Consider the following 24,813-nt stretch of genomic DNA (forward strand, 5'->3'; position numbering starts at 1 on the left):
TCTGATAATGTGCCAATTGATTTTATGCAATTTTTCCATTTACAGAAACTCCATTAGACAATTTTTACCCTGTGATATTTTGCTTCCAATCAAATATTGGAGAAAAATATACACTATAAATAAAGGAAGAATAGCTAACATCTACTGAGTACCTATTACATACCAGACATGATACTAGTTACCTTACAGGGATTATGATGACCAATTCACATTAACTGTAACCAAGAAGAAGGTACTGTTATCCTACTCTACAACTGAGGAAATGAAAGCTTAGATGCAGGTCTTACGATAGGATTCCAGCCCAGGTTCTCTAATTCTAGAACCCTGTTCTAAAATGCTTACTCATATGGCCTATCTAAAAACAATAACAAATGTTTACCCACAACAAAGGCCAATGTTTATTCTGTTATAAAGTAGCTTCAATTTATTCCCACTTATGGGGAAAAAATGAATATGTTTCATAAGTTAGCATTCAAGTCAGGTTTATACCCTGAGGAGATGGAGCCAAAGAAATAGTACAAGAGGATAATACTCTTTAAGGTGCAAAAGTTCAATTATCTTTGTTTATACAAAAGTTAGCCTACAGGCAGAATTACTCTGGCATAAAAGAAGTACAGCATAGCTATCTAACAATTACCCTTTATTTACTGTTATGACTTTCTGGATCTTGTGATGCCATTTCAAGCCCTTTGCCTCCTGCCTAAAAGCTATAGCATATATACCCCATTTAATGCTAGATATATTTTATGCTAAAAGCATGAAGATATGCATGAATAATTTCCCATCATGAATAGCTACATTGAGGAATGGCTATAAAATTTAAAACCTCTATTTGTCTGAAGAAAGAGAGGTATCTTATTTTCTATTATATCTTACCACTTTACCAATTAAATATTATGGAATATTGTCCAATATTTTAATCTTAATCTGCTCTTTCCCCAAGGCTATAAGGGAAAAAAAAAACTTAACTATTAACAACATTTCCACAGTTTTAGTAAACTGCATTTTATAATTTACAATGAATTACTATATTACTTAAATTTTTAAAATTAGATAATAATGCCAATTATATGAACTGAAAGTATTTTTTATTCAATAAAAGATGATATAATAAAAAGATGTTATTGAAATGATTGATAATTATTAATACTCTTGGGCTAACAAAACTTAGTTCATTTTTATTTATATAAAAATGTCAAATGTGTTCTCAGTGTTATGAGAATAACCACCAAGACTTAAAATTTGAGAGACTTAACTTCATCATGGAACCTCACTTGCTAACTGGGTTACTGACAAATTAAAGATTTTTACTTTCAATTTTATATAAACATGCTGTATCTTTTGTAATTAAAATAAGTTTGAAATAAACTTTTCACATACAAATTAATGTATTTGCCCATAATTACTATTATGCAACTTTATTCCAATTTGTTTAATTACACACTTTCTCCGGTCAATTCACCAAGTTTTTTTACAAATTTCATTCAAGTCAATTTTATTTGTGTGTTCAGTTCAGTTCAGTTCAGTCGCTCAGTCATATCCGACTCATGCGACCCCATGAATCACAGTACGCCAGGCCTCCCTGTCCATCACCAACTCCAGGAGTTCACTCAAACTCATGTCCATAGAGTCGGTGATGCCATCCAGCCATCTCATTCTCTGTCGTCCCCGTCTCCTCCCACCCCCATTCCTCCCAACATCAGACTCTTTTCCAGTGAGTCAACTCGTCGCATGAGGTGGCCAAAGTACTGGAGTTTCAGCTTTAGCATCAGTCCTTCCAATGAACACCCAGGATTGGTCTCCTTTAGAATGGACTGGTTGGCTCTCCTCGCAGTCCAAGGAACTCTCAAGAGTCTTCTCCAGCACCACAGTTCAAAAGCATCAATTCTTCGACAATCAGCTTTCTCAGTCCAACTCTCATATCCATAGATGACCACTGGAAAAACCATAACCTTGACTAGACGGACCTTGGTTGGCAAAGTAATGTCTCTGCTTTTTAATATGCTATCTAGGTTGGTCATAACTTTCCTTCCAAGGAGCAAGCGTCTTTTAATTTCATGGCTACAATCAGCATCCACAGTGATTTTGGAGCCCAAAAAAATAAAGTCTGACACTGTTTCCACTGTTTCCCCATCTATTTCCCATGAAGTGATGGGACCAGATGCCATGATCTTTGTTTTCTGAATGTTGAACTTCAAGCCAACCTTTTCACTCTCCTCTTTCACTTTCATCAAGAGGCCTTTGAGTTCCTCTTCACTTTCTGCCATAAGGGTGGTGTCATCTGCATATCTGAGGTTATTGATATTTCTCCCAGCAATCTTAATTCTAGCTTGTGCTTCTTCCAGCCCAGCGTTCCTCATGATGTACTCTGCATAGAAGTTAAATAAGCAGGGAGACAATATAGAGCCTTGACATACTCCTTTTCCTATTTGGAACCATTCTGTTGTTCCATGTCCAGTTCTAACTGTTGCTCCTGACCTGCATACAGGTTTCTCAAGAGGCAGGTCAAGTGGTCTGGTATTCCCATCTCTTTCAGAATGTTCCACAGTTTATTGTGATCCACACAGTCAAAGGCTTTGGCATAGTCAATGAAGCAGAAATAGATGTTTTTCTGGAACTCTCTTGCTTTCTCCATGATCCAGCGGATGTTGGCAATTTGATCTCTGGTGCCTCTGCCTTTTCTAAAACCTGCTTGAACATCTGGAAGTTCACAGTTCACATATTGCTGAAGCCTGCCTTGGAGAATTTTGAGCATGACTGTACTAGCGTGTGAGATGAGTGCAATTGTGCAGTAGTTTGAGCATTCTTTGGCATTCCCTTTCTTTGGGATTGGAATGAAGACTGACCTTTTCCAGTCCTGTGGTTACTGCTGAGTTTTCCAAATTTTCTGGCATATTGAGTGCAGTACTTTCACAGCATCATCTTTCAGGATTTGAAATAGTTCAATTGGAATTCGATCACCTCCACTAGCTTTGTTTGTAGTGATGGCCCACTTGACTTCACATTCCAAGATGTCTGGTTCCAGGTGAGTGATCACACCATCATGATTATATTCATCGTGAAGATCTTTTTTGTACAGTTCTTCTGTGTATTCTTACCACCTCTTCTTAATATCTTCTGCTTCTATTAGGTCCATACCATTTCTGTCCTTTATCGAGCCCATCTTTGCATGAAATGTTCCCTTGATATCTCTAATTTTCTTGAAAAGATATCTTGTCTTTCCTATTCTGTTGTTTTCCTCTATTTCTTTGCATTGATCACTGAGGAAAGCTTTCTTATCTCTCCTAGCTATTCTTTGGAACTCTGCATTCAGATGCTTATATCTTTCCTTTTCTGCTTTGCTTTTCGCTTCTCTTCTTTTCACGGCTATTTGTAAGGCCTCCTCAGACAGCCATTTTGCTTTTTTGCATTTCTTTTCCATGGGGATGGTCTTGGTCCCTGTTTCCTGTACAATGTCACGAACCTCCGTCCAGAGTTCATCAGGCACTCTATCTATCAGATCTAGTCCCTTAAATCTATTTCTCACTTCCACTGTATAATCATAAGGGATTTGATTTAGGTCATATCTGAATGGTCTAGTGGTTTTCCCTACTTTCTTCAATTTAAGTCTGATTTTGGCAATAAGGAGTTCATGATCTGAGCCGCAGTCAGCTCCCGGTCTTGTTTTTGCTAACTGTATACAGCTTCTCCATCTTTGGTTGCAAAGAATATAATCAATCTGATTTTGGTGTTGACCATATGGTGATGTCCATGTGTAGAGTCTTCTCTTGTGTTGTTGGAAGAGAGTGTTTGCTATGACCAGTGCGTTCTCTTGGCAAAACTCTATTAGCCTTTGCCTTGCTTCATTTCGTGCTCCAAGGCCAAATTTGCCTGTTACTCCAGGTGTGTCTTGACTTCCTACTTTTGCATTCCAGTCCCCTATGATGAAAAGGACATCTTTTTTGGGTGTTAGTTCTAAAAGGTCTTGTAGGTCTTCATAGAACCGTTCAACTTCAGCTACTTCAGCATTACTGGTTGGGGCATAGACTTGGATTACTGTAATACTGAATGGTTTGCCTTGGAAATGAACAGAAATCATTCTGTCATTTTTAAGATTCCATCCAAGTACTGCATTTCGGACTCTTTTGTTGACCATGATGGCTACTCCATTTCTTCTAAGGGATTCCTGCCCACAGTAGTAGATATAATGGTCATCTGAGTGAAATTCTCCCATTCCAGTCCATTTTAGTTCACTGATTCCTAGAATGTCGACGTTCACTCTTGTCATCTCCTGTTTGACCACTTCCAATTTGCCTTGATTCATGGACCTAACATTCCAGGTTCCTATGCAATATTGCTCTTTACAGCACCAGACCTTGCTTCTATCACCAGTCACATCCACAACTGGGTATTGGTTTCGCTTTGGCTCCATCCCGTCATTCTTTCTGGAGTTATTTCTCCACTGATCTCCAGTAGCACAGTGTGTTAGTCATTCCTTTATAATGCCTTTCACTTTAAATGAGGACGGTAAAGAATATGTCTGCGACGCAGGAGACCCAGGTTTGATCCCCAGTCAGGAAGATCCCCTGGAAAAGGAAATGGCAACCCACCCCAGTATTCTTCTCTGGAGAATTCCAAGGACAGAGGAGTCTGGTGGGCTACAGTCCCTGGGGTCACAAAGAGTCAGAAACAACTAAACCACTAACACTTTCACTCACTTTTCAAATACTGATAAGAGGTTTCATTGTATAGAACCATGAGTTATTCTATCAAAACAATTTTATTTTCATACTTAGATATATGGAAGAAACAACATCCCTCCCACTTTACAGAGCTTGGCCACAGGAAGGAGCTGGATGTTACCTGGCTCTTTCAGATCATTATTCTTCTAACTTTGTGTCGATTATTAGCCTCCTCCAATATGTTTATGGCATAGATTGTGGTGATAAGTTTCATAGATGTACACTTTTCTCCAAATGCATCAAGTTTTAAACATAAAATACATTGATTTGTTGGTCAATCATACTTCAATAAAGTGGTTTTATTAACCTCCATCAAATAATCAACCACCATCCCTGTTACGCCCAACAGCATCTTTCTTCTACCGAGAAATTTAAAACCAGGTGGCAATTTGTCTCTGACTCCAGCTCTACCAACAGAGATTCCAAAGTCAGTCAGTGTGGAAACCCATCCTTCAACCTCAGTTTCTTCAACTCGCCTCCATACACGCATGTCTTCACCTTACAAACACACCCCTGGTGTATTTTACCACAGCCAGTCCCTTTTCTTGGTCTCATTCTTTTTCCTGCTACACCCTGGACCCACTGATACTCACTCTACATCCAGAATCTGACCACTTCCCATGCTGTCTCTTCTGGAATATCATAATCATCTCCTAAGTGGGCTTCTACACCTACCCTAGCCCCATGACAGGCCCTTTAAGAATTAGATAGTGGCTTTTTGTTTTGCTTTGTTTTGTTCTCTAAATCAAGCCACATCTATAGTTAAAAAAGAAAAAAAATTCCCTCCTGTTTCAGGGAATTTGATTGGTGGTCCAGTGGCTACGACTCCGAGCTCCCAGTGCAGGGGGCTCAGGTTCATTCCCTAGTCAAGGAACTAGATCCTAGATGCCACAAGGAGAACCCAGCACAGCCAAATAACTCAATAAACTTAAAAAACAAAAAACCTCCTATTTCAGAAGAAAAGCCTAAGAGACTCCACATGAAGGTAGGAGCCCTCTTGTCTTTCCAATCTCCCCCAATTCACCCATTGTGCTCCAGCCAAAAGTAGCCTCCCTACAGTTATTGCTGTGGCATTCGAGACACCCACTCTCCTATCTTTGGGTTATTTGTTTTGCAAAGAATGTTTTCCTACCAGACATCCACAGAACCAACACAGACATGCACTTTCCTCAAATCTTTGCTCAAATGCCAACTTTTCCTTGACTATCCAATTTTAAACTGTGACCCTTCCAATCCCCTTTCCCCTGATCCACACTGTATTATCTCAAAGCATTTAATAATTCTAACATAGCTGGGACTTTGCTGGTGGCTCAGATGGTAAAGAATCTGTCTACAGTGCAGGAAACCTAGGTTGGATCCCTGGGTTGGGAAGGTCCCCTGAAGAAGAGATTGGTTACCCACTCCAGTATTCTTGCCTGGAGAATTCTATGGACAGAGGAGACTGGCTGCTATAATGTGTTTGCTTATTTGCTGAAATGCAGAGTGTGAGGATGGGACTCTTTTGTCCATTCTCTGAGACATACCAAGCACTGAGAACTAAACTAAACTGAGGTGTTGCCTCAGGAATATTTGTGAGAGAAGGAATGAATCTACTAAAACCCATTCTCAACCATGTATCAGCACTTCTCTATTGGAACCCCATCCATAAGCAAGAACTAAAAAGGGCTAAAACACAGCCATACCATAACGCATAATGATTTTACTATTATAGACTCTTGACAGTCCCTTATACTGCAAGGAGATCCAACCAGTCCATTCTAAAGGAGATCAATCCTGGGTGTTCATTGGAGGGACTGATGCTAAAGCTGAAACTGCAATACTTTGGCCACCTCATGCGACGAGTTGACTCACTGGAAAAGACTCTGATGCTGGGAAAGGTTGGGGGCGGGAGGAAAAGGGGACGACGAAGGATGAGATGGCTGGATGGCATCACCGACTCTGTGGACATGAGTTTGAGTGTACTCCGGGAGTTGGTGACGGACAGGGAGGCCTGGCGTGCTGTGATTCATGGGGTCGCGGAGAGTCGGACACGACTGAGCGACTGAACTGAACTGAACTAAACTGAATAATTAGTTGTCTCCAAGGTTATCCTGGAAAGGTCACTTTTCATTCCAATCCCAAAGAAAGGCAATGCCAAAGAATGTTCAAACTATTGCACAATTACCCTCATCTCCAGCAAAGTAATCCTCAAAATTCTCCAAGACAGGCTTCAACAGTACGTGAACCAAGAACTTTCAGATGTTCAAGCAGAGTTTACAAAAGGCAGAGGAACCAAAGATCAAACTGACATCTGCTGGATAACAGAAAAAGCAAGAGAGTTCCAGAAAAACATCTATTTCTGCTTTATTGACTATGCCAAAGCCTTTGACTGTGTGGATCACAACAAACTGGAAAATTCTTCAAGAGATGGGAGTACTAGACCACCTTACCTGCCTCCAGAGAAATCTGTAACAGGTCAAGAAGCAACAGTTAGAACCGCACATAGAACAATGGACTAGTTCAAAATTGGAAAAGGAAAACATCAAGGCTGTATATTGTTATCCTGCTTATTAAACTTATATGCAGAGTACAACATGTGAAATGCTGGGCTGGATGAAGCATAAGCTGGAATCAAGATTGCCAGGAGAAATACCAATAACCTCAGATATGCAGATGACACCACCCTTATGGCAGAAAGCAAAGAAGAACTAAAGAGCCAAGGGATACAGGAGAGTGAAAAAGCTGACTTAAAACTCAACATCCAAAAAACGAAGATCATGGCATCCAGTCCCATCATTTCATGGCAAATAGATTGGGAAACAATGGAAACAGTGACAGACTTTATTTTTCTGGGTTCCAAAGTCACTGCAGATGGTGACTACAGCCATGAAATTAAAAGATGCTTACTCCTTGGAAGAAAAGCTATGACCAACCTAGACAGCATATTAAAAAGCAGAGACATTACTTTGCCAACAAAGATCCATCTAGTTGAGGCTATGGTTTTTCTAGTAGCCATGTATGGATGTGAGAGTGCCAAAGAATTGAAGTTTTTGAACTGTAGTGTTGGAGGAGATTCTTGAAAGTCCCGTGGACTGCAAGGAGATCCAACCAGTCAATCCTAAAGGGAATCAGTCTTGAATATTCATTGGAAGGACTGATGCTGAAGCTGAAACTCCAATACTTTGGCCACCTGACTGCGAAGAACTGACTCATCGGAAATGACCCTGATGGTGGAAGGGATAGGGGGCAGGAGGAGAAGGGGACGACAGAGAATGAGATGGCTGGATGGCATCACCAACTCGATGCACATGAGTTTGGCTGAACTCCGGGAGTTGGTAATGGACAGGGAGGCCTGGCATGCTGCGATTTATGGGGTTGCAAAGAGTCAGACACAACTGAGCAACTGAACTGAACTGAACTGGTAGCTCAACTGGTAAAGAATCTGACTGCAATGCAGGATACCCTGGTTTGATTCCTGGGTCGGGAAGAACCCCTGGAGAAGGGAATGGCAACCCACTCCAGTATTCTTGCCTGGAGTATCCCCATGGACAGAGGAGTCTGGCAGGCTACAGCCCATGGGGTCCCAGAGAGTCGGACATGACTGAGCAACAGAGTACATAAAAATAATTTAAATAAATTGATCATTAAATCATAGCATAATCCAGCTTAGATAAAATTTTGTAGGGCCTTAAAATACATTGGATATTTAAGAGAGACAAGTCACCCTCCATAAAACTAAATACGTTGACTCAAAAACAGCTATTAAGAAAATGACCTATCAAAAGATCTGGTAAGTGCATCAGGATATATTTCAACAAAATTGTTAATAAAATTTATAATCAGTAAAAACATACAATGAAATTATTACTTTTACTATCGACTGCAAGGAGATCCAACCAGTCCATCCTAAAGGAGATCAGTTTTGGGTGTTAACGGGAAGGACTGACGTTGAAGCTGAAACTCCAATACTTTGGCCACCCGATAGGGAGAGCTGACTCATTTGAAAAGACCCTGATGCTGGGAAAGATTGAGGGCAGGAGGAGAAGGGGACGACAGAGGATGAGATGGTTGGATGGCATCACCGAGTCAATGGACATGGGTTTGGGTGGACTTTGGGAGTTGGTGATGGACAGGGAGGCCTGGCGTGCTGCGGTTCATGGGGTCGCAAAGAGTCAGACACGATTGAGCGACTGAACTGAACTGAACTATAATCTGTTTTTCACATTAAATAAATTTATATATATTCAATTGATCTCTCAATCTTTATCTTTCTACCAGCCTTTTATAAACAGGAAAATATTAGCACTTTTTACTGCTAGAAATATTAATTCTAAGACACATATTGATAAAATATATTAGCTGACATAATCAAAAATCCATATTCAGATGTTAAGTATACAGAGCTAACCTGGACAAGGGAAAGTATGCATATCAATTTTTATAGCATGTACATTTTGTATTGCATTATCAATATAATGAAAAAGTTTTTTCATGGAGTAAAAGGTTTTTAAAAGAATTCATAAATATTACATTACAAAGTGAGTGTCAACCACATATTAGTGACATCATAAGCTTCCCCTGAAGTTTATTGCCTTACAATATTTAGGAAAATGTGATATTAATTAATACAGCCCATTTTCTTTTTCTTTATTTATTTGCTGCTGCTGCTTCTAAGTCGCATCTATAAGCAAAATGAGAAAATTTGTTTAAAGAAAACATATTCTGGATCTTCCAAAAATGCTTGATTAACTTTAATAGTCTATTATTACTTTTGAAAATAAACATTTCTAAGATAAATGAGCTCTGTTTCAAAAGTAGTTAATAATTGTTTATCTCTTTCCATAGAATATTAATGTTCTCAACATTAATTTTTTTAAATATAAAATAGGGTCAATTTAAATACTAGGAGGAATATACTAAAAGAGTAGATCTTAAATGCTGTTACTATAAAAAATGACATGATGGAGGTAGTACCACTACCATGGTAACTATACTGCAATACATTAAAGTATCAAACCAATGCACTGTACATCTTAAATTTACATAATGTCAATCATGCTTCAATAAAGCAGGGGAAATTTCTAAAATAAAAAGATAAAAGGTTTTTTTTTTTAACTAAAAACAAAAAAAGGACTTCTTTTAAATGGACCCTCAGAGACATGTTACATTTACTATTTCTAGGTTCATATAATAAATGTAAGGAACCAGAAGATCCATAATCTCACCATCTCAGAAGGCCCAAATATCACACAAGGAAGTGGAAGACACAAGGGCCAGAGAGAAGGAGGGTGGTGGCTTCATAGACTGTTGATAGAGGGAGGGCTGAAAAACACTTGCAAACATAGGAATCAGTGTTCAATTCTGAAATTATTTGTGATTTTTAGATTTTTATCTTCTTTTATCACCACCATCTCATAAAATTTATTTTATACATACAACTTAGGCTAATGTGTGTACATGTATGTGTGTGTCTATGGAAGTGGTAATTAAGAAAAAATTTTCATACTGAATTAATATGATAGAAACAAGACACAAAAACAAATGAAAAAAAGCAGGGAAACAATAGGAAACCACCTGCAAACCATGGAAATGTATGGAAAACTTCTGAAGAGTTTGGATTTCCCTAGAACTGGAAAGAAATTTGAATTATTTAAGCTAAACCTTTAAGAAGTGGCATTCCTAGCTGACATCTGTACCTAGGAAAAAAATTTTAATATATACAAAAACACTCACAACATGATACATATCCTCTAAGTGTGTATACAGGTTCACAAGATAAATTCATACAAGAAAACAAAGAATACACCAAATAAAGAAGCATTTTTGAAAAGATATTCAGATACTCCTGTCACTAGGGAACTGCACATTTTGAAAACAAGATACCATTTCTCATGCATTAGTCCATCAAATTTTATTCTAAAATTCTTTTAAATTTTTAAAAAATATTTTTAGAAAATTTTTTAAAATTCTGACAATAATTTCTGAATTATTGGAAAGAGTTGGGAAGGATATAGAATAAAGACAAAGCACACCAACTACCTGTGGGAGTTTAAATTGGTTCAGCTCCTTAGAAGAGTAATTCTATAATATCTGATCAAGTTGACAAGGTCACAGACTATAAGCCACAATTTCACTTCTATATATAAACACTAAAGAAACATGTGCCCTTGGAGACATGAACAAGAAGGTTCACTGCAGCACCACCAGTGCAAATATAAGTTGGGAATTATTGAAATGTCCATCACAGGGAGGGTGAATAAAGCCACAGATCTACAGATAGTAATTTTATAAATCAATTAATATGTATGAATAAGAAATAGAGGGACATATCAATCTCAAAAACATAGCTAGTTATAACCTCCCACACATCCTGGTCTTTACTCAATACACAGTAACCATTTAAGAACTATCTGTTGTGATCCCTTATACAAAAGTAAGATTAAACTAATATGAAGATAATAAAATGATAAAAATGTCAATTCATCTTCCAGGCAATAAATGTACAGTTCTCACATTAAAAAGATTTAATGAATGCGTTTCATATAAAATCAAGAAAACATTATTTAGCCTACTATGAGCAGGTTACTGTTTTTTCTAGGTAAGATTATCATAGCAATAGGTTATATAACCATAACCTTCATCAGTCAGAATTAAAAAAACTAAAAGTTAACTTCTTAAAATTTAAAAAAGAATTCTGGCACAGCAAACCTGATCTTAGTTCTACACTTCAAATTTTTTTCCACAATTGATAGTGCTTCATGCAAAGCAAGCTGAATGCCTCATGCAATTTCCAGCTGAAAACTAATTTAAGCTCTTGAAACTTTTATCTACAATATATGAAAATTAGTCATTTTCATAATTAATAGAAGCTTGCTCACAGATTCAAAAGAAACAATTTTTAACATTTCAGAGATACAGGACAGTTAGATAAAGACCAATTGCATGGTAGCTGCTATGTGAGATAACATACTAAAGCATGTACTGCTTCAAAAGAAAAAGAAAAATATAATCACATTCAGAATATGCTATCAACAGAAATATTATAACGTGCTCCTTCTTAGTCTTTTCTAGGGTTTTTCTGGGGGACCGGGAGGACATGCCACACAGCTTGTGAGATCTTGAACCCCGGCCCTCAGCAGTGAAAATGCAGAGTCCTAACCACTGGACTGCCAAGGAATTCCCTCCTTCCTAGTTTATAAAATCAGTAAACAGACATTGGCAGATCAGAAGTCCGAATGAGCCAATAAAAATAAAAATAGACTTAAAATTTGGGCAAGGTACAAACCAATCCCCTGGCAGTGCTGGCACTTAGTAGGTGCTCAAGAGGGATATCAAAGGCATGAAGGGAAGGGAAGGATGAAGGGGGAGAAGAAGAGATGAAATCTTTCATTTTATTTCAGAACCATCTTTCTGCTAAGCATCATTCATTCATTCATTTATTCATATATTGATGCAGTTTATTTAATTACATTAACTGAGTCCCTGCTCTACGTTCCAGAGAAAGAGAAAAGCCAACATATTTCCTCAACACTGCCAGCCTAAGGCTACCCGTTCTCTTACCCTTGGGATGTTGATCAGATAATTCTCAGTGTTAGAAATAGCATCTTTCCTGTATCCTTGTACACAATGTTCTTCCAAGGAATAATTTTAAATAGTATCACCTCTGCAAAGCATAGTAGAAGTGAATATAATAAGAATAATGTACTTCAAGCTTACTACTGCAACATTTATATAAATGTATTCATCTCATATATTAAGATAGTCAAATATTCACTATATCCTGTACCTTTGACTGTATGTATATGGATACATACATATATTTTACACTAGTTTTATAGTGGCCATACACTAGCTATACACCTCACAGTAGCTAATACCTGTTAGTGTGAAAGGGGAAAATATATGAATTATATTCACATTCTCATTTTAAGTTACTTGCTTTTTAAACAAAGATATTTAATTTTTACATATTCCAATATTTCATTGAAAACAGGAGTGTAATTTAAACAAAAGTCCTAAATCTAACATCTCAACCCAAGAGGACAAGCTTATCAATCAATCTTTCAAGTACTTTTAATCAAGAAATGAAAATGTACTTAGCCTAGAGAATGAAATCAACAAAAATGTTAACTTTCTTATTTATCATTTAGTCTTTTGTGATAATGCATACCTTTTAAATGCTATATATAAAACTAGAAACTTCCAGAGTAAAGATTTAGTGTACACCATAAATTTTAGAAATATGTGAGCTTTTGAAGATGAAAGGAATAGGAAAAGCTCTATCTCCAAGGGAAAGTTAAAACTTTTTAAACTTATCTTCCCAATGTTTTAACAAAACATAAGCTTCCAACAGTTTTCTTCCAAATATGCCTTCATTGTATTTTTGAAAAATTATGCTGAAATTTTTATATTGTTTTAAATTAAAAAAAAAAACTAAGCCCTATTCTCTTATTTGAGCTGTGATTTAAAACCTGACAAATTTGAAAGCTGGATAGGAGTTGCTTTTCCACTGTGGATGACATATACTCTATCAAGTTCTTTTATTTCTTCATGAGTCACACCATACTTTAGCATATAAATAAATAAAACATTTATAGAAATATTTCCAAAATATTTTTAAAGCAGGCAATCCCACACTCATAAAACAGCTGAAGGGAAACAAATGCGTGTGCATTATTTCAGGCTCCCCTGCTTTATTCATGAACATTATTAAGCCCTGGAAAATAAAGAACAGTTATTGTCTGCACTGTGACGGAGCCAGCAATCTCTTTGCAAACAGGACCACTAATTTATGAGCAGCAACAGACACAAGGAAACCCACTTGTTCCTTTCATCTTGTAAAACGCCATAAGCTACGTGAATAAGGACGTTTAGGATATAGTGAAGCCCCAGGTCATAATCATGGACCCTTCCAAAAACATATTTTTGTTTGCCTGCTTTATTTTAAGGAAACCTATAACAAATACCATTAGATTCTTTAAATGAAAAAAGAAGTGTTGTCCCAGTAAGGAGGTGGATTCCAACCCATTGATAATATATTTGACCTCACTGGTAATATATTAACTTCCAGTGCTGAATTCCAGAAGTGAGTGTGGATTGTACACTGGAATAACCTTACATCTTCTGAGATCAGTGACTGGCAGTTTCCTCACTTCTAAGCAACGCTAATCTTCCAGCCTTTAATCTCACTGTCATGTGGGGCTCACTATATCCATGGACCCAACCAAGTGCGTATCCCCATCGATGATATCCAAAGGCTTGTTTCAAAAACATGCTTCCATGGAACCCCAAGAGATCCATGAGAGAAGGGACCATACTACACCCCAGTCCAAAGTCTTTTATAACATACATAAAGGTTTAAAAAAAAGGGTAATATTATTGAAGTAGGAAATACACATGAAATATTAAAAAATCAAAAGATCAAAACGTAGCACATCTACTTACATGATTTAAGAAATAAATTGATTTCCCCCAGTAATTTGCTCTCAAGCCAAGTAAGCTTCCCAACAAAATGTACTGGCTTGTTTCTTCTTAAGAAAAAAAAAAGGGGGGGCTTATTTATTTTCAGATATTTTCGTTACACAGAAACTAGACAGAGGGCATTTTACTTATTGATAAAGTGTCTTGTTTGGTTCTAATATAGCAAATGTGATCTCTCAAATTGCTTATAACATATATATTTAGCTTGTTTTTATGGAACTAAGCCTATAGCTACTTATCCTATTCATTAAATTAAAAGCAGGTATTCTTCTTGTAACAGAATTTGTTCCAGTCAAGTTAGCCTTTAGGCAAATCTCTTCTAAATCTGCCTTGCCTTCTCATGATTCTTAAATAAATTGATGTGTCACAAAGGGAGAACATGAAAATTTATTATAACAAATCATATTTAGGAAAGACCCACTCTTTTTCACTTTTATAATTGATAGTTTAAAAAACAGCAAAACTCACCCTAGTAAAAATACAGGTATAATTTACAAAACAGAACATTTTTTTTAAGTTGTACATAATATTACCAGACACTCCAGTAGAGACAATCTCATGTCATTATACTACTGATAAAAGTGAAAGCATTAGTCACCCATTCATGTCCAACTCTTTGCCTACCATACTCCTCTGTCCATGGAGTTATCCAGGTAAGAATACTGGAGTAGGATGTATTCCCTTCTCCAGGGGATCTTCCCGACCCAGGGATTGATCCCAGGTCTCCTGCATTGCAGGCAGATTCTTTACCATCTGAGCCACCAGGGACACTTTCACACCAAAAGTTTTCAGCAGCCCAAACCCATGTTAAAAGTCTAAATACTTAAGGTTTTGTATTTTTCTCAATCTTTTGAATTCAGTGCACTCTATATTGATCAATTTTATCCAACAATATGTGAAAAGTTTGCTAGAGTATATTTGAAGACAGAAGAAAATGTCCAGCAACCATTCATTGAGTCTCTATGTGTTAATAACTGCTGGCACTTTCTTTCACCTGTATGGTTAACATTGTTATCCAAAAAAGTAGGTTTGATTTATCATGGTCTTCTTCAACCAAATCTTCTTATTTGGAATGATTTAGTTTTGACGTTAAACGATAAGAAATCATAATGAAACTTCACTGTTCAAAAATCTTGAATGACTCTCTCAAACTCGAATTGATGTTTTAAGTCTTCTTCCATGTGAGTCCAACTTAACTCTTTTCAAGCATATGGTCCACAATTCTCATCCACAGCTCCCTGTTCTGGTAACATTGATCTATTCACTGCTCCTTTTATCTCTAAAATGTAACTTCTGTATCATACACACTATCATTTTCATAAGAAAAAATCATCACATAACTTTCAGTGGATGGTTAATATCTTCTAGTTCAGCTAATTCAAGTCACAAATCTTTGCTTAAAATGCTTATCAATATATTTTCCTCCAACAATTTCTCATGAACAAATCCTATAACAGAAATGAGGCTTTTTTCTAAGACATATAAAAATGTTACTAGATTAAAACATCTTAAAATCTGACATTTCAATGTTTCTATTTATAAAAATCATCAATTCATCAGGAATTACATTTTAACTCAAATTTTGTCCTGACTTATTATATTCATTTTATTTAATAAGTAGAGTTTTAAAACTTAATTGGCTTTGTGATTTAGTTCTGTATGTAAACAAAGAACAAACTATTTAAACAGATTGACATTAATACACTTATTAAGAAGGAATACCAACAGAAGTTATATTTTGTGTTGAACAAAAGCAATAAATTTGTTTGAGAGCAGTGTAATCTAAATATTTTCATTCTAATCATATACAGAATAGCTCATGCTTTATAAAAGAAAAAATAAACTATTTTATTATAGAAATAAGGAATTTTACAGACAAGATGACTAAAACAATAAAAAGATCATATATTTGCCAATGTGCGTTATAATTTTATAACCCATTAATTTTATTTCTCAGCACACTGTTTGAATTAAGGTTGCGTTCTGGTTGTAGATGATCTTTAAACATCCAACTAATACTTCCTATTTTACTATTTATCAGACTTGTCTACACTTTGACATATCACGATGATGTTCCTAGAAAAGCCACATGAGGAGGTAGAGGAAAAGTTAAGAAAATATTTCTCAAAATTATATTTTTGAAAATGAATCTATGGTTACCTCGTTAAAAGCAATGGGATTTTGTTTGATAGACTATTTTCATAAAATCTCATAAGTATGTCTGTTCACACTGAAGTAATCCATGGGTCAGAATATTGGGGGATCTGGCAGAAACCCCAGAAAGGCATATATTTCACTAACAAAACAGACTCCCTAGTCCAAATCAATTTATAAGCCTGATGATGACCTCAGAGACAAGCCACGAAAGTCAGTGGTGGTTTAGTTGCTATCAAGGTTAAAATAAAGCTAAAATTTCATTTTATACCACTATAATACACAAAGATAAAGGAGGACACCTAGATAAATTTACTGGGATAATAATAATAGGTAAATTACATAGCAAGATTTGTTCTCAGTTTCAGAAATCAAGATATATTTACCTTGAAAGGCAGCTGCATTTCGAGATATCAAAAACTTCAATGTAGAGCTGGATGTTTGAAGCACCTGCTGCATATCCTGGCGAGCCACGGCTTGGTATCTCTCCTCCACCTTCCTGGTGCAACACGTAGGTTTTCTGACTGTGCAAACCTGAAGATCAGGCCCTGTAATACACAGAACATTTTTCAGAATAATTACTTATTCATTTAGCAAACATTACATGTTATGTATCAACCATTAATGATCAGCACTGCATATAACAGGTTCATGTTCTGGATACCTTCTAGCAAAATGACACCAGTGGGTTGACACCAACTGGAGGATACACTGGATCCCGCAGCAAACTGTGCCCGGAACTGGCCCTAACAACAGCAGGCAAAAACACAAACATGTGGAGGCTAAAAGATACACTGTTAAACAACTAATGGATCACCAGAAAAATCAAAGAAGAAATAAATTTTTTAAAAACCTAGAGAGAAATGAAAACAAAAACACAACAATCTAAAATCTACAGGATGCAGCAGAAGAAATTCTAAGAGGGAAGTTTATAGCAATACAAACTTACCTCAGGAAATAAACAAACAAAAAGGAACCCTAAAAGAATAACCTAAACTTACACTTAAAGAAACTAGAAAAATAAGAAGAACAACAACAACACAATGTTAGTAGAAGGAAAGAAATCATAAAGATCAGAGAAGAAGTAAATGAAACAGAGAATTTGGGAAAAAAACAGAAAAGATCAATTAAACTAAGAGCTGATTCTTTGAAACAAAATTGATAATCCATATGCCAGACTCATCAAGGGGAAAAGTAAGAGGGCTGAAATCAATAAAATTAGAAATGAAACAGAAGTTACAATTGACACGACAGACATACAAAGGGTCTTAAGAGATTACCACAAAGAATTACAGTCCAGTATGCAGATGACACCACCCTTATGGCAGAAAGTGAAGAGGAACTCAAAAGCCTCTTGATGAAAGTGAAAGAAGAGAGTGAAAAGGTTGGCTTGAAGCTCAACATTCAGAAAACAAAGATCATAGCATCTGGTCCCATCACTTCATGGGAAATAGATGGGGAAACAGTGGAAACAGTGTCAGACTTTGTTTTTTTGGGCTCCAAAATCACTGCGGATGCTGATTTCAGCCATGAAATTAAAAGATGCTTACTCCTTGGAAGGAAAGTTATGACCAACCTAGATAGTATATTAAAAAGCAGAGACATTACTTTGCCAACAAAGGTCCGTCTAGTCAAGGCTATGGTTTTCTCGTGGTCATGTATGGATGTGAGAGTTAGACTGTGAAGAAAGCTGATCGCCAAAGAATTGATGCTTTTGAGCTGTGGTGCTGGAGAAGACTCTTGAGAGTCTCTTGGACTGCAAGGAGATCCAACCAGTCCATTCTAAAGGAGATCAATCCTAGGTGTTATTGGAAGGACTGATGCTGAGGCTGAAACTGCAATACTTTGGCCACCTCATGCGAAGAGTTGACTCACTGGAAAAGACTCTGATGCTGGGAAGGATTGGGGGCGGGAGGAGAAGGGGACGACAGAGAATGAGATGGCTGGATGGCATCACCGACTCGATGGACATGAGTTTGAGTGAACTCTGGGAGTTGGTGATGGACAGAGAGGCCCGGCGTGCTGTGATTCATGGGGTAACAAAGAGTCAGACACGACTGAGTGACTGAACTGAACTGAACTGAAAGTGGACAACTTTTAAAAGAAGTGGACATGGGACTTCCCCAGTGGTCCAGTGGTTAAGACTCTGTGCTTCCAATGTAGAAGTGCAGGTTCAATTCCTGGTTGAAGAACTAAGATCCCATATGCTTCATGACCAAAAATTTAAGAAAATAAATAAAAGAAGTGGACAAATCTCTATAAACACACAATCTTCTAAGACTGGACCAGAAAGAAACAGAAAATATGAGCAGACTAACTACCAGTAATGAAATTGAATCAGTAATTAAAAAAACCAAAATGACAACAAAAAACAAAAGTCCAAGACAAGATGGTTTCACAGGTGAACTCTACCAAACATTTAGAGAAGAATTAACATCTATCCTTCTCAAAATATTCCAAAATATTACAGAGGAAGGAAGTTTCAGAGCTCATTCTACAAACCCAGCATCACATTGATATTAAAATCAGACAAAAATATCATAAAAAGAAAATTATAGGCCAAAATCATTGATGAAAATAGAAAATCCTCAACAAAATATTAGCAAACCAAATTTTCAACACTGTATTTAAAAACTCATGACGCATGGATAGTTCAATATCCCCAACCAATCAGTCAGTGTGATATCCCACACTAACAAATTGAAGAATAAAAACTGATCATACCAATAGATACAGAAAAAGCTTTTGACAAAATTCAAAATTCATTTATAATTTTAAAAAAATTCCAGAAAGTGGGAAGAGAGGGAACATACTTCAACATAATAAAAGCCATATATGACAGACCCACAGCTAACATAAGACTCAATGGTGAAAACCTGAAAGCAGTTCCTCTAAGATCTGGTACAAGAAAAGAATACCCTCTTACCACTTTTCTTCAACATAGTATTTTAAGTCTAGCCACTGCACTCAAACAAGAAAAAGAAACAAAAAGCATCCAAATTGGAAAGGAGGAAGTAAAACTATCACTTTGCAAATGACATGATTCGACACATACAAGATCCTCAAGACATCAAAAACTACTAGAGCTCATCAACAAATTCAATATACAAAATTAATATACAGAAATCTGTTGTATTTCTATACACTAACAATGAACTATCAGGAAGAGAAATTCAGCAATTTCATTTACAGTTACATCTGAAAGAATAAAATATCTAGGAATAAACATACTTAAAGAGATAAAAGACCAGTACTCAGAAAATTGTAAGACTAATGAAAGAAACTGAAGACAACATAACATACAGAAAGATACAGCACGTTCATGGATTAGGAGAATTAATATTGTTAAAATGATCATACTACCCGAGGCTATCTACAGATTTAATGCAATCCTTATAAAAATACCAAAAGCATTTTTCACAGAACTAGAACAAATTATTTTAAAATTTGCATGCAAATATAAAAGTCCCCAAATGCCATATGAAGTTCTTAGAGTCACCAAAATCATAGAGATGGAAAGTAGAATGGTGGTTGGCTGGGGCAGGGCAGAGGAAGGAGACTGGGGAGTTAATGTTTAACGGGGATAGAATTCCAATTTTGCAAGATACAAGTAATACTGGAGGGATATGATAACAATGATTGTACAACCTAAATGTATTTAATACCACCAAACTAGGCACTTATAAAATGGCTAAGATGGTAAATTTCGTATTTTACCACAACAGAAAAAATCAGAAACAATTTTTGATTATTTATATCAAAAATATGATATATGATTAACAACTCTTATCCTGGATAGGAGCCCAAGGCACACACATTTATCCATAGCAGGTAAGCTAGAAAATACAGAAAAGTACAAGGTATGCATAAAAAGGAATGAATTTGAGTCAGTTCTAATGAGGGAGATGAGCCTAGAATCTGTTATACAGAAGTGAAGTAAGTCAGGAAGAAAAAAAACAAATATCATGTATTAACACATACATATGGGCTTCCCTGATGGCTCAGATGGTAAAGAATCTGCCTGCAATGCAGGAGACTTGGGTTCAATCCCTGGGTCAGGAAGATCCCCTGGAGAAGGAAATGGTAACCCACTCCAGTTTCCTTGCTGGAGAATCCCATGGACAGAGGAGCCAAGTGGGCCACAGTCCATGGGGTCACAAAGAGTTGGACACGACTGAATGACTAACATACACATGGCTGTTGTATGGCAGAAACCAATACAAAATTGTAAAGCAGTTATCCCCCAACCAAAATAAAAAGTAGGAGGCTTGGCAAAGTGCCTAAAGAAGACAAACCTGAGGGTTCCTCGAGAGGTGGGCCTTGAGGCATCCCAAGGCTACCCAGGTTTTAGGTAAAGCTCAGGACATTGCATTTATATGGCCTACTCTTGCCTAGAAAATCCCATGAACGGAGGAGCCTGGTAGGCTGCAGTCCATGGGGTCACTACGAGTCAGACATGACTGAGCGACTTCACTTTCACTTTTCACTTTCACACATTGGAGAAGGAAATGGCAACCCACTCCAGTGTTCTTGCCTGGAGAATCCCAGGGACGGGGGAGACTGGTGGGCTGCCGTCTATGGGGTCACACAGAGTCCGACACGACTGAAGTGACCAAGCAGCAGCAGCAGCAGCAGCAACCCAATAGAGTTATTCCCTTATTTGGGAGTAGGAGGAATAATTATGGCCTTTGATCTCTGAGTTGCACAGCTCCTACCTTGGCTCTTCATTGACCAACTGTAGATCTGCTACTGCTAAGTCACTTCAGTCGTGTCCTACTCTGTGTGACCCCATAGACAGAAGCCCACCAGGCTCCCCCGTCCCTGGGATTCTCCAGGCAAGAACACTGGAGTGGGTTGCCTTTTCCTTCTCCAATGTGTGAAAGTGAAAGTGAAGTCGCTCAGTCGTGTCCAACCCTTAGCGACCCCACGGACTGCAGCCTACCAGGCTCCTCCATCCATGGGATTTTCTAGGCAAGAGTACTGGAGTGGCTTGCCATTGCCTTCTCGTAGATCAGTAAATACAAAATACCTGAATGTGCATGAACACGCATACAGACACATCAGCCTTTTTTCAAACTCCACATTTTTCACACAGATTCAGCCTCAGGTTTTAGCCTGTGTAAGTCAGACAAATAAACAGCAGCGTGTTTTAGGATTTCACAAAGGCTAAGATGCATAAAATGTGTCACAGTAGGTAACATTTTGGCAATCGTTTTTTATTTACGATGCATAAAAGTTATACAAAAGCAAATTCCACTTCAAACAGTAAAACTGATTGAAAGAAAACAAAGCTATCTTCTCAGCTTTCTTTCTAAATGCAAAGATAGAGGGATTAAAAGTTTAGAGAAAAACAATAATAGAGACGGGGGAAGACAACCAATGAATAAACATTAAAGGATATAAACATATTTGGTATGGGAAAGACTGCTACAGAATAAAAATAATGACAATAGTACAATAACAACAATAATAATAATAGATCATTGCAAATATCCCTCCAGAATTTACATACCTAACATCAGTTTGCGAGGTCACATTCCTAAACGTGGCTTAAAAAGGCCCCAAGTTGGACCATGTCTTCTTTCCCTCCAGCTCCAGGTGCATCTCAAGCAACATTGGCTATGGTTCTCTTCCCTTCACACCCTGCCTTATTTAATTTCCTAATATTCACCAAGTACACACTGGCCACAGAGCCATCCTCCAGGCTCTTCCCTCTGTCTTGGACAGTCTTGCAGTCAACACACACCTTCCCCTACTTCATTCCCATCTAGTTTTCTTTAAATCTTAACTCAGTCTTCCCATGGGAACTTTCCTTAACCCCACAGACAGCTCCAATACCTATACTATGCCTTAGCGTTCGCTCATTGTGGCTGTAATGTTATATTCCTAAATGTGATTACTAATTAATTCATTCCCTCATCTGCACTACTAAGCTCTAAGTGGAGGGATTTTTATTCTTCATCATATGCCACTTGTCCAGCTCAGAGCCTTGTACATCATAAACACTCAATTTTCATTCATTAAACTAACAGTCAAGGATCCACTCTGCATATGCATTATCTCATTTAATCTTCACATGAACTCTATGACATAGGTACCATCACTACCACATTTTACTTGTGAGGAAACAGAGACGTAAAGAGGCTTTGACCACTGCCCAATGGCACATACCTACATAATACAAAAAAGTGGAGCTGGTTCAGAAACAGGCAGAGTGATTCCCAAGCTGTCATATTGACCACCAGTCCATTGAGAGGAAAGCCATGGTCCTCAATCTACAAATGGCTTGTGTACACACACACCTGATCATTTTCAACTTCCCTTTCTAAAGAAGTCATCTGTTCGGAAAACTTCAAGAAAATAATGTTCAGGTTAGAATCACCCAGGGAGTTTTATTGAAAAATAAAAATTAGCAGAAGTATAAAATTATAGAGCAGCCATTTGCCTTTGTGCCCAATTTTACATGGTGGAAAGTAGACTTAGAAAAATGCTACAAATTACCCTGTTTTCTAAACATAAGGTGGGAGAGCAACCATCATGTCTTGGCACACTGAGTACCTATGGTTAGCAATTTAGACCACTTAGCAAACACATTCCTCAAGCTGATGAGGATCTGCAGTGATTAAACCAGACTTTAATTCAGAATCATGGAAGTTGGTAATGCCAATATCAAACTAAACTCCAAGTCAAATCAAGACTATAATTCAAAGGCCTCAGTTCAGTTCAGTTCAGTTCAATTCAGTCGCTCAGTCGTGTCCGACTCTCCGCAACCCCATGAATCACAGCACGCCAGGCCTCCCTGTCCATCACCAACTCCCGGAGTACACTCAAACTCATGTCCAATTCAAAGGCCTAGTTATGTCTAATTGGCACGATATTTTTATCAGTAGTAACTTAAGGTCTCAATGAGGGGGAAAGAGTCCACAGGAAACTAGCTGCCTTACTTTCTGTGTCAGTTCAAAAGATAGGCAAGATGAACTGATCTGGCAGTGAGCAGTGGCGTGAAGCGAGATCTTAATTCCCTGCCCAGGAATTGAACCTGGGCAACCTGGATGAAAACCAGAAATCCTAGCCCCCAGAGCTGCAAGGGCTAGAAGCTATTTTTCCCTGAATCCTTGCCCCCAGTGAAAAAATGCATCTATCAACAGAGGCTAGAACTATAGACACAGGTACAAAGTTCATTATTACAGACATAGCACAGCAAGTGGGAGAGCACACAGAGAAGCAGTTTGGTTAGTTAAGAGAGAAGCAAGGCAGAGATGCATACCTGGAGGGAAAGGGTGCGGGTGTCCCCACTAGTGAGGAGCAACGCGGTGAAGAGGCGGTTAAGTCATTTATTCTTCCGGGTCTGTGTTTACCTTTAGCCAATAATCTGGTTTCTTTTACTACACCTGACCTACCCTGGGACCCTCCCCTGGGTGCACATGCACCCCTCAGCCAAGATGGATTTCAAAGTGAAGGCTTCTGGGAGCAAAATTCATTATGCCTTGGTGTTCTTCTCTGACTTTTGACCCCCAAGGAGACTTTCTGCACATATGTAGTGTCTCCCTTGTTCCAAAAGGGGCTGGTGGGTGGAGGAGTGAAGATCCCTTAATCTTTTACTCAAACAGGGTTTTGCCCCTCTTTGTCCTTGACATTGACTAGTACCTTGACTATTGCCGTGACTATCAATGTAAGGTGTTTGTGGAGTATGCTCAGTCTCTTCAGTTATGTCCAACTCCTTATGACCCCATGGACTGCAGCCCACCAGGCTCCTCTGTCCATGGGATTTTCCAGGCAAGAATATTGGTGTGAGTTGCCATGCCCACTCCAACCCAGGGACTGAACCCACGTCTCCTGCATCGCAGGTAGATTCTTTACCCACCAAGCTATCTGCGACAAGACACAAAGACTGGCTACTAACCCTGTTTCTGTTACTTCCATTTCAAAGGGAAAACAGGAGTCTGACTGTAAATGCCTTAACTGGAGCCCACCTACCTCGTGTCTCTAGAAATACAAACAGGAGGCTAGTACTAAGTATCCAGCTTGAAGCTCACTTCTTCCTGCCCCATGAAATGCAAACAGGAGGCCAGTTGTAACGGTCTAACCTGGAGTCCACATATCTCCTATCTCAGAACTACACATCCTCAGGGAAAGGACCATATCTTAATTCTATTCACAGTATAAGCATGAAGATCACAGAGGATGAGATGGTTGGTTGGCATCACCAACTCGATGGACATGAGTTTGAGCAAGCTCTAGGAGTTGGTGATGGACAGGGAAGCCTAGTGTGCTGCAGTCCATGGGGTCACAAAGAGTCGCACACGACTGAGCGACTGAACTGAACTGATAAGCACAAAGGACATAATAAGATGCTTGTTGATAAAACGCCCAGAATACAGTTCTCCCCTTGTAAATAGAACCAGAATCATAAGAAAGCAAAGCCAGATAAAACCCAAACAGATCCCACATGGTAACAAGATATATTTTTAAAATATGT

At 37.9% G+C, this 24,813-nt stretch overlaps 1 protein-coding gene across 1 annotated transcript in view; it reads right to left on the bottom strand.

Annotated features, from left to right (window-relative positions):
* Window positions 1-24,813, bottom strand: part of GPC5 (glypican 5) — a 955,909-nt gene that overhangs the window by 896,011 nt on the left and 35,085 nt on the right. The window contains exon 2 of the mRNA XM_088842817.1: window positions 16,721-16,882. Coding sequence (XP_088698943.1) covers window positions 16,721-16,882 — 162 coding nt within the window. The remainder of the gene's footprint in view (window positions 1-16,720; window positions 16,883-24,813) is intronic.

The sequence above is a fragment of the Moschus berezovskii genome, chromosome 13, assembly GCF_049115385.1.
Source record: "Moschus berezovskii isolate FMDL1 chromosome 13, NW_MosBer_1.0, whole genome shotgun sequence".
NCBI classification, from domain to species: Eukaryota; Metazoa; Chordata; class Mammalia; order Artiodactyla; family Moschidae; genus Moschus; species Moschus berezovskii.